General features: G+C 43.9%; 1 protein-coding gene across 11 annotated transcripts in view; it reads right to left on the bottom strand.

Moving 5' to 3' along the window:
• The window catches only part of ABCA1 (ATP binding cassette subfamily A member 1), a 148,500-nt gene that overhangs the window by 16,645 nt on the left and 115,758 nt on the right, over nucleotides 1-16,097 (bottom strand). For 7 of the 11 annotated variants that reach the window (XM_005581143.5, XM_015436904.4, XM_074016953.1 and 4 more), the window contains 10 exons: nucleotides 15,649-15,797; nucleotides 13,871-13,995; nucleotides 12,510-12,608; nucleotides 9,289-9,478; nucleotides 7,655-7,749; nucleotides 6,300-6,332; nucleotides 5,071-5,176; nucleotides 3,509-3,583; nucleotides 2,486-2,655; nucleotides 734-911 (listed from right to left, as the gene is read on the bottom strand). In XM_005581143.5, coding sequence (XP_005581200.3) covers nucleotides 734-911; nucleotides 2,486-2,655; nucleotides 3,509-3,583; nucleotides 5,071-5,176; nucleotides 6,300-6,332; nucleotides 7,655-7,749; nucleotides 9,289-9,478; nucleotides 12,510-12,608; nucleotides 13,871-13,995; nucleotides 15,649-15,797 — 1,220 coding nt within the window. Of the gene's footprint in view, nucleotides 1-733; nucleotides 912-2,485; nucleotides 2,656-3,508; nucleotides 3,584-5,070; nucleotides 5,177-6,299; nucleotides 6,333-7,654; nucleotides 7,781-9,288; nucleotides 9,479-12,509; nucleotides 12,609-13,870; nucleotides 13,996-15,648; nucleotides 15,798-16,097 lie in introns of those variants that run through there. The other 4 variants (XR_012424495.1, XR_012424496.1, XR_012424498.1 and 1 more) reach the window with 4 other exon arrangements.

The following is a 16,097-nucleotide window of genomic DNA, read 5'->3' as shown; positions in this document are numbered from 1 at the left end:
GGTATGAACAGCAAAGACCTCATCATCATCTCCACCATCACTGCTCACATTTGTACAGTGCTTTGGAGGTTACAAGGTATATTCTCATATATCATCTTATCTGGGGAATACTCAGGTTAAATGAGAGTATGAGAGTTGTTTTTAAATATTCAGGGACTTGTTCAGTGGGAGAAGAATTACATTTGCTCTGTGTAGCTTATAGTTAATGGAAGTTACAGGAAGATATATTTCAACTGTACTTTACAACAATTAGAACTTTAGAATTCCTTCAAGTCCCCCATATTGGTCAACATAGAAGCAATATATTGTAGCCGGCACAAAAACATATTTGCAATGGATGGATAAGCTGCTGATAAAATGTATAGAGTTTTCAAATGACAGATCGCTTTCCTAGTAAGGCAAAGAACATTCTGACTCTGGAGGTTAAAACCCATCAGAAAAATTAGAGGCATTGACTTGGAGTTTTGACTTGCATCTCTCTGATTCTTGCAGCAGTGGTATTAATTTTCATCATTGTGTATAGATTTTTCCCTCTGGTGTGACATGAACTCTGGTACCCAACGCTGTGTTTGGTGTCATGAAAGTGATCACCTGCCTCTGGCTTTTCCTTTTTCATATATCTTTAGAGTAGCTGGAACATTTCCTGATGATAGCCAGGGCTCTTTTCTTCTTATCCCTGTGAATCCATGGCCCTGACAGACATTACAAAGATACAGCAGGCCTGTGTCCTTACCATATCCCAGACAAAATTAGAGAGCCAGTAGATGACAGGCTTCACGCCACTGATGAACTGTAGGTGTTTTGCTTTGCTGACCCGCTCCTGGATCAGGAATACGACAAAGCTGGCTGGGACGAAGGACATCGCAAAGATGACGCAGATGGACACAAGGACATCCACTGATGTGGTCATCCTGGAAAGAAAAAGGGTGTGAAAATCTGAGGGGTCTTTGATGCAATTGGGGCTCAATCAGCGAGGACACGGACACACGGACACACGGACACACAGACACACACAGATATGTGAGGCACAGCCCAAGGAAAAACATCTGTTCACCAGACACATTTTATTCAGGGTTAAGATGATTATTTTTAAGTCAAAAAATATGACAATGTAAATGCCAAACTGATACTACTGAGGTCAAGTTGTGATACCACTGCCACAATAAAACTATTGAAGGAAGTCAGAGTGGTTAATGGTATTCACTTTGGTCCACTGTTCGTGACCTTGTAAGAGTAGTAAGTTGTAAATTTTCACACACAACTAGTGTGTGAACTAGGACTAGTGGGGCTTGAAAACTAAATGAGAACAGAAATATTACTGTGCAACTACTCAAATAAATTAATTTTTTCTGGCTGTAAATCAACTTGAAAATAACAGTATGTAGCCTATTGATTTTTTTTTTTTTTTTTTTTTTTTTTTTTTGAGACAGAGTCTCGCTTAGTCGCCCAGGCTGGAGTGCAGTGGCGCGATCTCGGCTCACTGCAAGCTCCGCCTCCCGGCTTCACGCCATTCTCCTGCCTCAGCCTCCCGAGTAGCTGGGACTACAGGCGCCCGCCGCCTCGCCCGGCTAATTTTTTGCATTTTTAGTAGAGATGGGGTTTCACAGTGTTAGCCAGGATGGTCTCGATCTCCTGACCTTGTGATCCGCCCGCCTCGGCCTCCCAAAGTGCTGGGATTACAGGCGTGAGCCACCGCGCCCGGCAGCTATTGATTTAACACATACAAAAATTTTAACAGATTCTTATAAGAAGAATGGTCTTATAAGCCCATTACACGGGGTCTTGGTATAAAGATCCTAGTGTCCTATATTAGTATCCTGTAGGAGTTAAGCAGAAACAGGAACTGCCATGCTCCATGTACAGGAAAGGCATCTAATGTGTGCTAAATATCAACTCTGTGCTGAGTGCTGGGCTTGGCAATTTACATGAATTGCCTCAGTTAATATCATACATCTATAAAGTTTAGAGACCAGATTCAAACCCAGATCAGTATGACTCCAAAGCCTGCATACTTTAAAAACTAGCTCATCCTGGCTTTAAACTTCTCTCTCTCTTTCTCTCTCTCTCTCTCACACACACACACACACACGCACACACACACACAGCTTAACTTAGGAATTAAAGATACAAGCTAATAAAAACATATTCCACCAAGTTTAAAACAGTGGTTTTTAAACAAATCAAACTGATTAAACACTTATAATTAAATTATAATTTACTTAACAATTTTTGAACTCACTTTATATGAATTCACTAAATGTTATGATTTTTACATATCAGTATCATTTTCTCTTCTGCAGTTCAAGAAGCCCAACCAGCCAATTCGTAAACTTATCACTTCTGCCCAGAGCCTGGATCAACCCAGATTTATCATAATGTAATGGTCTCTGCAGCTGTTCCCCTACGATGAGCTTCATATTTTTCTGCCCTCCTCCATGACCCTCTCCTTGCCGCACTCCATCCATTCAGACACAGCTACACTTACAGAGCCACCTCTGAGAGCTGCTGTTTGGTGAGATTCAGGGGATGATTGAAAGCAGTAATTCCATAATGGCTAGGGTTCTCTCCCTTTTGCAGGTTGGCCCGGAGAATGGCATTGTTGATCACATTCAGAAAAGAGCTGATTGCATGCCAGCCCTTGTTATTGAACCACACCTGAAAGAAAACATACCAGGTACAAGGTAATGCCCCCAAACCCTCCTCCTGCAGGCAGGTGCACACACGCCAACCATGCACAAAAACCTCAGAAAGAAATTCTAGTCACGTACCAAAGCAAAACACTATGATCAGAGAACATGGCGAAGAAATTACAGTGTACAGGACACAGTGATCACTGACTATGTGGGTAGGCACTGTGGGGAGGACCTTCTACCTTTAACTCATTGAATTCTCACAACAGTTTAGAGAGAGCCATGATTATTGTCTCCATTTCACAGATGAGGGAACTGAGGCTTAGATAGGTTAAGTGACTTAGTCAAGGTTACCTGGTATGTCTGGTGGCAAAGCAAATTCTCTGAATCACTACACTATACTGTACTGCCTCGCTGGTAAAGCTAACAGTTTGCTCTTTTCTTTTTTTTTTTTTTTTTTTTTTTTTTTTTTTTTGAGACGGAGTCTCGCTCTGCCGCCCAGGCTGGAGTGCAGTGGCCGGATCTTAGCTCACTGCAAGCTCCGTCTCCCGGGTTCACGCCATTCTCCTGCCTCAGCCTCCCGAGTAGTTGGGACTACAGGCGCCCGCCACTGCGCCCGGCTAGTTTTTTTGTATTTTTTTAGTAGAGATGGGGTTTCACCGTGTTAGCCAGGATGGTCTCGATCTCCTGACCTCGTGATCCGCCCGTCTCGGCCTCCCAAAGTGCTGGGATTACAGGCTTGAGCCACCGCGCCCGGCCCAGTTTGCTCTTTTCTGTTCTGAATGCCCCTGCCAACTTTACCATGAGTTCAAAGTGCTCCGGGAAACATAAGGATTATTGCTCATCAAAAAGCTACTAGAACAAAGACAGTGGTTTACCTTGACATTATTTTTGGTGTCCAGTCCTGTCATAAACCTTCCCAAGCTGTTGAGAAATCGATCTGCAGAACTGTCCTGTAAACAACAGAAACCTGCCTCAGTTGTGACTGTTCACATAGATAAGGGGCAACAGTCAACCTGGAACCTGTGGACAACAGGACGGCCCTGTGAAGCTCAATGCCACTACTACCTTGTTCACTGAAATTAAATGTGAAGCCATTAAATAAACGGCTCCTGAGAACCAAGTGACCAGAAATCTACAACAGTGATGCTGCCATGATGCCACCAGTCTAGAAGGAATCACAGAGAAATCCAGGGATGCAAAGCCCCAAGATTTTAATGTCTGGTTATCACGGTGGGGTGAGGACTCCTCCAAGTGCTCCACCGGCATCATGTGAAGAGCCAGAATCATGCTCCGCCTGCAGATGTGCCAGATACATGGGTCCATCACTCAAAAGCAGAGCTGTGGATTCTAGGACTATCACTGGTGTCCACAATCCTAGGGTGCATTTTATCGGAGCCCCTTAATTCTCACTTAAAAATGGGACACTTGAGACAGAGAGAAATGAAGTGAGTACTTATCAGGTCCTGCAGACCAGCCTGCCAGCTTCAAAAAGAAAATGATTCATTTCCTATTTAGTCAGTGATTGTTTCAGCAAAGTAGGTTGGAAACCCAGTTTATTTACCAACTGGCCAAATTTGTAAAACTGGTTGTTCTGAGACCTTTTTTTGAGACGGAGTCTTGCCCTGTCACCCAGGCTGGAGCACAGTGGCACCATCTTGGCTCACTGCAACCTCCACCTCCCGGGTTCAAGCAATTCTCCCACCTCAGCCTCCCGAGTAGCTGGGATTATAGTCGCACACCACCATGCCCGGCTAATTTTTGTATTTTTTTTAAGTAGAGACAGGGTTTCACCATGTTGGCTAGGCTGGTCTCAAACTCCTGACCTTGTGATCCGCTCACCTCGGCCTCCCAAAGTGCTGGAATTACAGGCATACGCCACCACACCTGGCCGCTGAGAGCTTTTAAATCTCTGAATTTTTAAAAAATATTTTTTGAGACGGAGTTTTGCTCTTGTTGCCCAGGCTGGAGTGCAATGCTGCGATCTCAGCTCACTGCAATCTCTGCCTACAGGGTTCAAGCGATTCTCCTGCCTCAGCCTCCCAAGTAGCTGGGATTACAGGTGTATGCCACCAATAGCCCAGCTTTTTTTTTTTTTTTTTGTATTTTCAGTAGATACGGGGTTTCACCATGTTGGCCAGGCTGGTCTCGAACTCCTGACCTCAAGTGATCCACTCACTTCCGCCTCCCAAAGTGCTAGGATTACAGGCATGAGCCATGGCACCTGGCCTCTGGATTTGTTTTTGACCTACACTTTTAAATGTACAACTAAGTAATTCAGTTTTGTCCGGCTCAAATCACTAAATGCCAAAGATGGCTCTGTATGCCAACATATTCAGAACAATGAGCTGCCAGGTGATCCATTTAACCTGCCAACTACTCCTACATCCCAGCAGCTACACGCCCATTTTTCTGATACGTCTCATGATAGATATTGTACCTTGGCCAGCTTTAGGTGTTTCTTCATTTGTTTGATGGCATCATTAACTTCTTGACTCGGAGGAAGTGCTTGAGTATTACTGACACCCAGGGAAAACCCGCCATACCTAAAAGAACAGCCTGACATTAAAACCCAGACAGTGGGGTGCACATACCACTCAGCAGCAGACTCAGTGCGAGTGTGGACAAGGTTCACTGAGTCAAATTCCTATTCAAAGGAGGGCTAAATTTTGCCTCAGAGAAGTTACACGTCAGCTTCCTCTAATAAATGCTGGCAATCTCTTAATTCCCATGGTTTCTGCCCAGCAGGGAGGACCTGGCCTGATTACACACACAGTTAGATAGCTGAGACATCGAGGAAAGAATGGTGTTTCATCTCACAGATGCTCCTCCGACCCAGTGACTCGGGCGTGAACGTGGGTCTGGAGGCAAGCAGATGGGAAGTTGGGAGAGTGGGAACCCTGCACTGTCCAGAGTAGGCTACACTGGCCTTATACGCAGGTCCCGGCTCCTTTCTAGCCTGAGGGCTATTATAGGGGCCTGCGTCTGCTCTGCCCAGAGATCCAAGGGTCCTGGCCCTTGGGGAAAAGGCAGACGGAAAAGGTGGAAATCAGTAACAAGGAGCCTTCGGGCCCCCTGAGGTAGCCACATCAGCTATCTCATTTTTCATGATGGACAAACTGGCCTCTAGAATTCTTCCGTCCCCAGTCCCACCTGTTCCTTCAAAACCCAGATGGAAAAATGGGTTGAAATACAGTGCAAAGAGATGGTTTTGGTGCTTCTTATTTCCTCTAAGATCTTCTTAGTCCCTTGCTACATGCCTAGAAATTGTCCTTGAGTCCTTAAGAAGCCTTGAGAATCTGGTTTGGGGGGAAAGTACACGTAGGTATTCCCCTCACAACACTACTTACTTGAACTCCCTAGACACCCACAGGAGATTTCTGATTCTCCTCAAGGAAATCAGTACATCAGATATTTCAGAGGCCTCTGGAGGGGCCACTAGGCACTGAGCTACGATGCTCTAGGCAGAAGCTCTATAAAGCAGACCTAATCTAAATCTGTCTGTGCCCGTGTGCTCCACACGTTCACAGGGCTTCTGTCCTCCTTACGGTGAGGTGGCACCCGTTGAGTGTGTGAGTGACAAACAATCTCCAAAGCTTTCTTCAATCCAAGACACCTACAACACCATCCTCCTCCTGAGCTAAAGGTGCCAGAAAGACAGCAACTTACCTAAACTCATTCACCCAGATCTTGTTCTTTAAGCTGCAGAGACAAAGAAACAAAAAATCAGTTCAAAGAAAGCACTGAGCCTATTCCTGATGATGCAAAAGGAGTAAATACCCACCTGAGGATATAAGGAAGGGACAGAAATAATCCTAGAATCAGGCTGGCCTTGTAGGGTTGTGCCAGAGAAAAGAAGCCTGTGCTCAGGCCTCATCCAGCCTTCTCTCCATCATAAGTACCCTATTACCTATATGAGAATCAGGCCTTGGGTTAAACCAATTTACAAACCACCTTATAAACCAAGATGTAAGTGAACTAGAAGCTTTTTCTTTCTTTTTTTTTTTTTTTTTTTTTTTTTTTTGGAGACGGTTTCGCTCTTGTTGCCCAGGCTGGAGTGCAATGGCGCGACCTCAGCTGACTGCAACCTCCGCCTCCCGGGTTCAAGCAATTCTCCTGCCTCAGCGTCCCAAGTAGCTGGGATTACAGGCACGTGCCACCACGCCCAGCTTATTTTGTATTTTTTGTAGAGACGGAGTTTCCCCATGTTGGCCAGGCTGGTCTTGAACTCCTGACCTCAAGTGATTCACCCGCCTTGGCCTCCCAGAGTGCTAGGATTACAGGCGTGAGCCACTGTGCCTGGCCTAGAAGCTTTTTCAATTAACAATAATATTTCAATTGTGGATGACATACGGAGAAGTTATGCTTCTTTCTTGGAAACTCATGGTCACTATCATTCCAGCATGCCCGTGCCACTTAAAGGCACTGAGAAACTCCTAAGTGAAAGACCCCAACTGACCAAGTTGATGGGAAGGAAACCAGAACAAACATTTGCTGAGCTAAGCATTTAACACTAGACTGCCATGTCCCGGGAAGCTAGACGGCTCTCCCAAGGCTCCACAGCCAAGGCAGGCTCCTAAACCTTCCCAGGGCTCCCTCCATGAGACCACAAATTATCATGGAGTCCCCTATCAGAGAGTACCCAAGGCACTTTATGTACATCATTTAATTCAGTCCTCATAACAAACTTACAAGAGCAACATTAATATCACAATTTAGATAAACTAAGGCTTTAAAAGGATAACCAGTTACCTGGTCAAGTTGCTACTAAGTGGCAGAATTTGACTTTGAATCCATTTCTATTTTCATTCTAGACCAGGTTGCCTTAGCCTTGAAGCTGACAACTGAATGTTCACAGTCCCTCTCATCATCTTTTCTAGTTTGGGATAATATCCTAAACTTCCGATAGATGGAATCAGGCCATAATCTGGCACTTCCTCCACTGTTCCAGTCTGTTATTTGTAGGTCTTTAATTCCTCTAATTAGTAATAATAAGGCAGGGGACAAGTTTAGTAAAAAGTCACCTTTTGGCTATGATCTGCACATACGTCTTCACCAGATAATCCGAAATGTTTCTTCCCGTCAGGTCCTGAAGGATATCTGCAGTGTTTTGTTTTCTCTGTCATCACATGAAAACCAAGCATACGGGTCTTTATAGACAAGAATTGAAACAGAAAACAAATCAAGGACAACAGTGACCATGTCCACAGTGCGACCAGAAACCTGACTACAGGCCCCAGACACTGCCCTCAGTCAACCAGCACCGAGACTTGGTTCACCCTACCCCTCGGCACTGGTAATTCACTTACACCAAGCCAAGGTCTTTCCCAAGAATTTATTCTGAACATCTAACAATAAACATTGAAATGAAATTCTTTGTAGTCAAGAGATTTTTAGGAAGCATCATCATTCCCTATGCCTAATAAATCTTTTGTTCATCGGAGTTATACCGATGACTAGATTAGCTGTTATTTTATTCATTTTATTTTTTGAGACGGAGTCTCACTGTGTTGCCCAGGCTGGAGTGCAGTGGCATGATTTTGGCTCACTGCAACCTCCACCTCCCAGGTTCAAGCAATTCTCCTGCCTCAGCCTCCCAAGTAACTGGGATTACAGGCACATGCCTCCATGTCTGGCTAATTTCTGTATTTTTAGTAGAGACAGGGTTTCGCCACATTGGCCAAGCTGGTTCGAACTCCTGACCTCAGGTGATTCGTCCGCCTCAGCATCCCAAAATACTGAGATTACAGGTGTGAGCCACCCTGCACCTGGCCTAGCTATTATTTTAAAGAGTGGTAACCAAGACTTATTTTAGTTCTTGTACTCATTTAGAATTGCTTGTCCTCACCCTGCAATTTGGATGCTGATAAAAGCAGCAGAGAGCTATCATAAGGACTCCTCTTCCTGAAATTCTCAAAAAAAAAAAAAGTCTCAGGACTCCTTCCCAAACAGAGTCTCCAAGAATGCCAGAGTTGACATGATCCACAGGAGTTTTCTGATCCAGCCTCCCTAATTCAGAGGTGAAGAAACAGGTCCAGGGAGTTAAAGTGGCCTGTCAAAGGCTACCAACTCATTTGTTGCAGAGCCAAGATTGGAAGCCAGGCCTGTCACAGTCTGTCCTGTGACTTCACTGCTGTGGGAGAGGCATGGGCACAGTGTGGTCCAAACCCTCTCCCCTCAAAACTCACATGCTTTTTCCTATGACAAGAAGCAAGTTAAAGACTGAAACAGGGCTGGGCTCTCACCTGTAATCAGGGGTAAACAGGTGGCTCTCACCCGTAATCCCAGCACTTTGGGAGGCCGAGGCGGGTGGATCACCTGAGGTCAGGAGTTCCAGATCAGCCTAGCCAACATGGCGAAACCCCATCTCTACTAAAAACACAAAAATCAGCCGGACATGGTGGTGCGTGCCTGTAATCCCAGCTACTTTGGAGGCTGAGGCAGGAGACTCGCTCGAACCTGGGAGGGGGAGGTTGCAGTGAGCCAAGATCATGCCACTGCACTCCAGCCTGGGCAACAGAGCAAGACTCCACCTCAAAGAAAAAGAGAAAAAAGACAGACCCTCCCAACATGGCATCTCACTCATTCCTGCTTCCAAGCAAAGCTACCAGCCCACCCTCTACCCCTTCTGCCCAGTCACACCCTGAAAGTGACGTACTTGCGGAGGAGGCAGCCCCCCCGCCCCTGGGGGACACACGGGCAGCATCTTCTTGATTTTGTCGCTGCTACACTGGCATGCAGGTGAAGGATTCTGCATCGTCCAGTTCCCATTCTGGAAGAGGTCCTTGATGGTTTGGGGAACTGGGGCAGTGGTCCACTCTTCCTCCCCTGCCTGGCAGGGCATGTCTCTGCAAAGGGAAGACAGCAAGAGGAGGATTACCCGAGAGGGCCTGGCCTTTCTGTTGCCTCAGGAGCACAGGATCATTCCATAATGACCACAAACATGCATCTACTCCCTCACCATTTGGAAAAGACAAGCATGATCTCATTTGATTGCCTGATCCCACAACAGCCTTGTACACTGTGACATCATTTATATCATCATTATGTATCATCATTTTATACATAAGTAAAATAGAATGCAAAGAGGCCCTAAACGTTTACATACTGAACTCTGTTCAGTCCAATCAACCAACCATTTGCTCACACAACAAATATTCATTGAGCATCTACTATGTGCCAGATGCTGTCCAGTATATTTGAGGGCCTAAGGTGACAATACCTGCCTTCATGGAGGTATATGGCCATGGAGGAGCCGAACAACAAATAAACTAATAAGATAATCTTAGATGGCCCAAAATAAAGCAAAATAAAAAGACAGTGATTGGGGAGAATGGACCTACTGAAGAGAAGACATTTCAGTCAAAACATAAACAATGATGGAGAACAAGCTGGTCAAAGATTTCACGAAAAGAACATAATGAGCAAAAGCGATGGCAAGTGCAGGAACAAAGGCCCTAGGAAGAAATGCGTTTCTATTTTTGAGCGATAACAGGAAGACAGCACGGCTGGAGTAGGATAAGCTACGAAGAAGAGTAATGATAAACGAGGAGGAAAGGAGCCAGATGACAGAGGCCTGGGAAACAGTCTCGATCTTATGCTCGATGTGCTGAAAAATGAGTAGAGAGTGGCAAGATCCAATTTACGTTCTCAAATGAGTAGAGAATTGGGGGATGCCTGGGGTGAGAGTGCTCGGCACATAAAGAGCTAGGCTATCTACAAATTTTCCCTGGAGATAAGACACAAAGCCTTTAACCTTGTCTCCAGCTGTGAATTACTGTGGGACATCAGTAAGTTCCCTGCTCTTTTGGGGGCTTATTTTTTCCACTGGCAAAATAAAAGTTTAAAATGACTTGATTCAACAAGTCATTTCCAGTTCCCTTCCAGTTTCGGAATTCCACAATTTAAAGTAAAGCTACAGCGATTATTTCCTTATTATTAACTATTAAATATAATTGCCGGGCACGATGGCTCATGCCTGTAATCCCAGAACTTTGGGAGGCCAAGCCAGGTGGATCATTTTAAGTCAGGAGTTCAAAACCATCCTGTCCAACATGGTAAAACTCCATCTCTACTAAAATTAGAAAAATTAGCCAGTGTGGTGGCACATGCTTGTAATCCCAGCTACTCAGGAGGCTGAGGCAGGAGAATCACTTGAACCTGGGAGGCAGAGGTGGCAGTGAGCCAGGATTGAGCCACTGCACTCCAGTCTGGGCGACAGAGCAAGACTCCATCTCAAAAAAAAATATATATATATATATACACACACACACACACACACACACACACACACACACACACACACACACATACTTTTAAACTATTTCTTATTGTTTTCTTACGTATTAAAAATTCAAATGAACAGTTTTCCAGATTGATCTCTAATTGTCTCCTTAAAGCACCTGAACTGACTGGAAAAGTCACACAAAGACACGCTGCCCTCCTGAAGCTCACACTCTGAACATTCAGAAGGGGACTGGCTGGGACAAATTTAAATACTGTTGAGACATGCTCCTGTCAAATTTCTTTCATGTCTACCATTTTTTGGCAAAACCTAAAAATCTGAATTTCAGTAAGAGTTGCCAGGATAAAGGCCCTCCCTTCCGACCACCTCTGGCAGACTGTAGGTGGGGCTGTTTGAACCCTCTGATGTCAGGGCTGGGCCTATTTTGTCTCTACGGGCTGGCTCTCAACGCAGTTCTGGCTCCTACAGAGCCTTCCTAAGCTGGCATCAATCCATGAGTTCATATGGTTCAGCTGGCCAGCGACGAATCCAGATAACTATATTATCATCTCATCTCATGCTTCTATCTTTCCTATACAACCTTCGTGTGGAAAATCAAAGGCACCATGAAATCCAGATAGGCCATATCTGTGTCCTTCTCTATCCTGGCCATCTGGTTATTTGGGAACCAATATTGGCTGCTAAGATTTACCACCTATCACGTACTAACTACTAAGTACTAACAAATATTTAGCAACTATCCAATACTAATTAAGAACAAACAAGCACACAGTAGCTACCCATTTAGAAATCGTCTCTAGAACCTTGTATAAACAGGTTATCATGCTCACTGTTTTATGGTGTGCAGAGTCACCCATCTTCCCATTAAAACTTGAAAGTCAAGTTTACCCCCCTCTCCAACTCTCCAGCACCTTCCCACCTTGCCATAATTTTTCAGAGATCACTGTTGTTTCATGACCTCAGCTGAGATTCTGCCGAAGCCTGGAAACAGTAACCCACCTCTACTAGCCTTGAGCACTGCCTCATAAGATCCTCATCTCTCCACCATCTTTACTCACAGTGATTTAGTGACCTCCCTTCCCCCACACACACTTAAGAGTCATATGGATGCTTCACTGAATTTATTTACCCACTGCCTACTTTTGAAAAGGGGGTTTTGAAGGAAAGTACAATACCTTATACAATTTGAAAAGAAGAAAGTGTCATTTTTATAAAAATTCATATGTCATCTTTACAGATTATAAAAGCGAAGAAGCTGATAAACAAAACCTGAAAATTATATATAATGAGAGCCTACTGAAGCACTTAAGTACAGGGAATGGGAGAGAAAGAAAGGAAAAGCATTTGATCAGTAAGTCTAAAGTGCTATTTAAATTAAATATTAATGTTCTAAATCAGTAAACAAATGTCTGGAATGATGTGCTTTGCATGGTGTTAGAAGACTCTCCAAACGTTTGCTCCTAGATAATTTAGCTAGGTTACTACACTGGCTTTTTGTAATTAAAACATAATAATAATTCAAAGGGCAAATACTGGTGGTCACAATGTAGCATGCAGTTGATAAATGCAGCATATTAGAAATCAAACCAGGTGACAAGCACAAGAAGCCAGCTGATGGCTAAAGTGACACTCACGGGATGGGGTTTCCTTCCATACAGCGGGTGCCAAAGCCAGGGTCTTTCGTGAGGGCGTTTAAGAGTTCCAGGGTTCCCGTGTCCTCAGGAGCATCATTGCTGTGGGTACATAAGAGGCAACCAGCTTAGGAATTCATTAAAACCAGTCATCAAGAGATACAAATGTTTTATAAATTAAACACTTTAGGAAGCATTTCTCTGTGATAGGTTCTTAAAACAGAAATGAACAAAACACAGAAACCACCCAGAAGGATCTCAGACTCTGGCCCTGTATTCGGCATCAGGGTGACATAGAGCACTCCAAAGTGGAGCTTGTATAAATGGGCTATATGTATAAAGGTGTGTATGTGTACATGCATGTACATACACGTATACATTTATATATTTTTTAAATTTGAAGTAAATCAACTCATTAAGTATTTCAAAAGTGCTTTTGTGATTATCCCTTTGGCACAGACAAGCAGGATTTTCCAAGAAAGGGCAAGAAAACTTTGCACTCTGCATGCACAACTAGAAAGCACAAAAATAACAGGCACAAGTCACAAACACATGCTATGTTCCACGACCACGAGCAATACAGGGTCAGCAGCTGGAAAGGAAAAAATAAAGTAAACCTGAACTATGTAAGAAGAAAATGTGGGCTTAGAGAAAAAGAGGCCAATTCACATTTACATAAATATATATATATGTGTGTGTGTGTATATATATACATATATATATATATATATATTTTTTTTTTTTCCTAATGCTTCCCTTTTGTATCACTGATACAGTTCCCCCATCTACAGGTCTACAAATCCTTCAGGACTGAAGAAAGCTCCTGCTAACAAGACCCAGAAATATCCTTTATCCTTTTCTTTGATGTAATGTATTGTTATGGAGAGGAGGAAATTTTTGTCTAAAGAACAAACACTAGCTAACATCCCAAATATAACAGAATAGATAATAATTATATGAATTATACTTTGCAGAAAACAAGTCTCTGGAGGTTCTACGCTTTGATAGCGTGCCCTGTGAGTCAATTACAGAATTAAAACACAGCTCCACAAATTCAAATATTTTATAACTTAATCGTGGATTTTTGCAAGGGCAGATTATTTTACCTAAAACACATATGGCTGTTCCTGACAACAGTAGGATAAAGAGGAGAGAGGCTGAAAGGCTCAACAGAAGACTGGCCTATTATTCAGGGTTAGTTCGCTGCTGTTCTATGCATGCAGTATTAGCTTATACAGGGACCTGAGTCACAGAAGTAAAATTTATTCCACTGTGTAATTCTGAAGTCCATTCCCTTGGCCCTCGTAAACATCTTTGGTCTGCTTGAATCTTATCCCCTCCTGGGACATAGAAGACAAACATACCTGACAAATGTGTACTGTTCGTTGTACATCCAGGGCTGAAGTTCCAGGCTGGGGTACTTGCCAAAGGGTGGCACGATCAGGCTGAACACAAGGGCAATGCAGACAAACACAGCTGGCAAGACAATCTTTACCCAGGCAGTGGAGGGGGCAGGGGGACAGCAGGAAAATGGCAAGTGTTAGAAACAAGGCCAAGGGGCAAATCCCTACGAGTCCAGCCAGCCTCCCCGACCAACCAGCACGGCAATGAGGAGTGCAGAGCCTATGACTGTGCTGAATCAAGGCATTCTTGGCAGCTGGGAAGCAATGGAGCCTGAAAACTAAACCTCTTCTCTGGCAGCACAAGGCCAGAGGCTATGGCCACCTGGCAGAGGCACTAAGCCAAGAAGTTCACAAAGTAAATAGTGCTCACATTCAGGGTGACTCAGAACACTGGGTCCTGCCCTTCTTCCCCCTGAAGACAGAAAGACCACATTGGGCGCCATGAACCCAGGACCAGGAGCCAGAAGTCCTGAATCCTGGTTCTGTCTCTAGTACAGGTGCACCCATGTGAAGTCACTCTCCCCACTGGCCTCAGTTTTCTCACTTTAATCTGAGGTCTGAGAACACACGGCCCATTCAAATCCTACACTATCATAAAACCAACTCTACAGCAATGGCTCCAATCACGGACAACCATAGTCATTGTCTCCCGTGACAGTCTCAGAAAGAATAAATATCCAATTCCTTCTTCAACCTCCTAAGACTTTCTACCATATCTTCTCTGAAAAAAAAAAAAAAAAAAAATGACTTGGGCATACTTTGTCAGTAAACCCAAAGCTCCTCCCATTTATTGTTGAGAAATGTATCCCTTATAACCTTAAAGATTCAAACAATGCCCCCAATTCTAATGTTCTGGGATTTCAATGCAGAAAATTGACATTGAGTGAATAAGTCTGTATAGCAAGTACTATAATGAGAATTATCTCTGTTGTCATTATTTATGGTTGTGTTATCAATGATTATCATCAACAAACAAAGGTAACTGAGGATCAGAGAGATTAAGCAACTTGCCCAAAGTCATACGGCCAATAAGCAGCAAAGTCAGGATTTAACTCCAGCTCTGTATGCTCCAAACTCCTGCTCTTAACAGTATCCACATCATCAGTGTGGAAGATTCTCTGCAGACCTTTTCTCTACATTTCTTGATTTTACAGAGTGAAAAAATTTAACCCTTCTAACTAAGCAAGTTAGCATGCAAACACTGACATGCAGACAATAGTGTAAGAATCTTCTCTGTTGGCCAGCTATATTCTGACCTACCTTTTCTACCAGTTTGAGTTAAACATCAACTCAGAGAAAAATCAAGTTTCTAATAAGTTCACATGTCAAGTGCATCTGGGTATAAAAACTCTCATGTTACGACAGCTGAATACACCCGATCAGTTTTTCTAGACTTTGTCCTTTTTATGTTCTCCTCCAAAATAACATATACACACACAAAAGTAAGCACTTGCTCATGTCAGGCCCCATTCTAAGCACCTATTCGTTTTTATTTTCGTAACAACCCTGTACTGCAGGTAATATTATTATCCCCATTTTACAGATGAGGAGATTGAGGCATAGAGAAGTAACTTGCCAGCAGATACAACACTGGCAAGGAATAGAACTGGGATTGAAATACAGATAAATCTGGCTCCAGCATCCATATCTTGACCAAGATGCTATCCTGCCTTCACTGGTCACAGAGCCTGCAGCCCACCCATGAGGCCAGAGTCTCTAGCCAAAACAGCACATCTCACCTGAGCAAAGAATCCTTTCCGACTCCGTCTGGCAATTAGCAGTCTTTTCCACAAAAGGGCCACAAACTGTTGCTGTGTAAGCTTCCAGCCCTTCACCTGGTAGGAGCCTTTGCCATCCATCCCGCTGAGCAAGTCTGTCTCTCTGGACTCTGCAAGAAGCCAACACTGAAGGTCACCTATTATCTTAGGTGTTTTCGGCATTGCCATGCTCCTTCTTCTGGTGTCTTCAACAACTATCTTGGAGGCGTGTGTCTGAAGCTAAAAGTTTCTCAGAAGTAAACTTTTAGGACAAAGCTATGTCCAAGGAAGAGTTATGACTCAAAATGTCTAACAGGAGCAGTCTCTGCCTTTCAGTCCTTGTCTGACAAGTACAGAAAACAAAGGTGTCTTGAGACAACTGAAAAGATGTGTTCATGCATAACCAGGTATTACAGCCAGCCATTCGGATG

This window comes from Macaca fascicularis, chromosome 15 (genome assembly GCF_037993035.2).
Source record: "Macaca fascicularis isolate 582-1 chromosome 15, T2T-MFA8v1.1".
In the NCBI taxonomy this organism is placed as follows: domain Eukaryota; kingdom Metazoa; phylum Chordata; class Mammalia; order Primates; family Cercopithecidae; genus Macaca; species Macaca fascicularis.
Note: the sequence above shows the minus strand (reverse complement) of the source record. Positions and strands in the feature narration are given on the sequence as shown.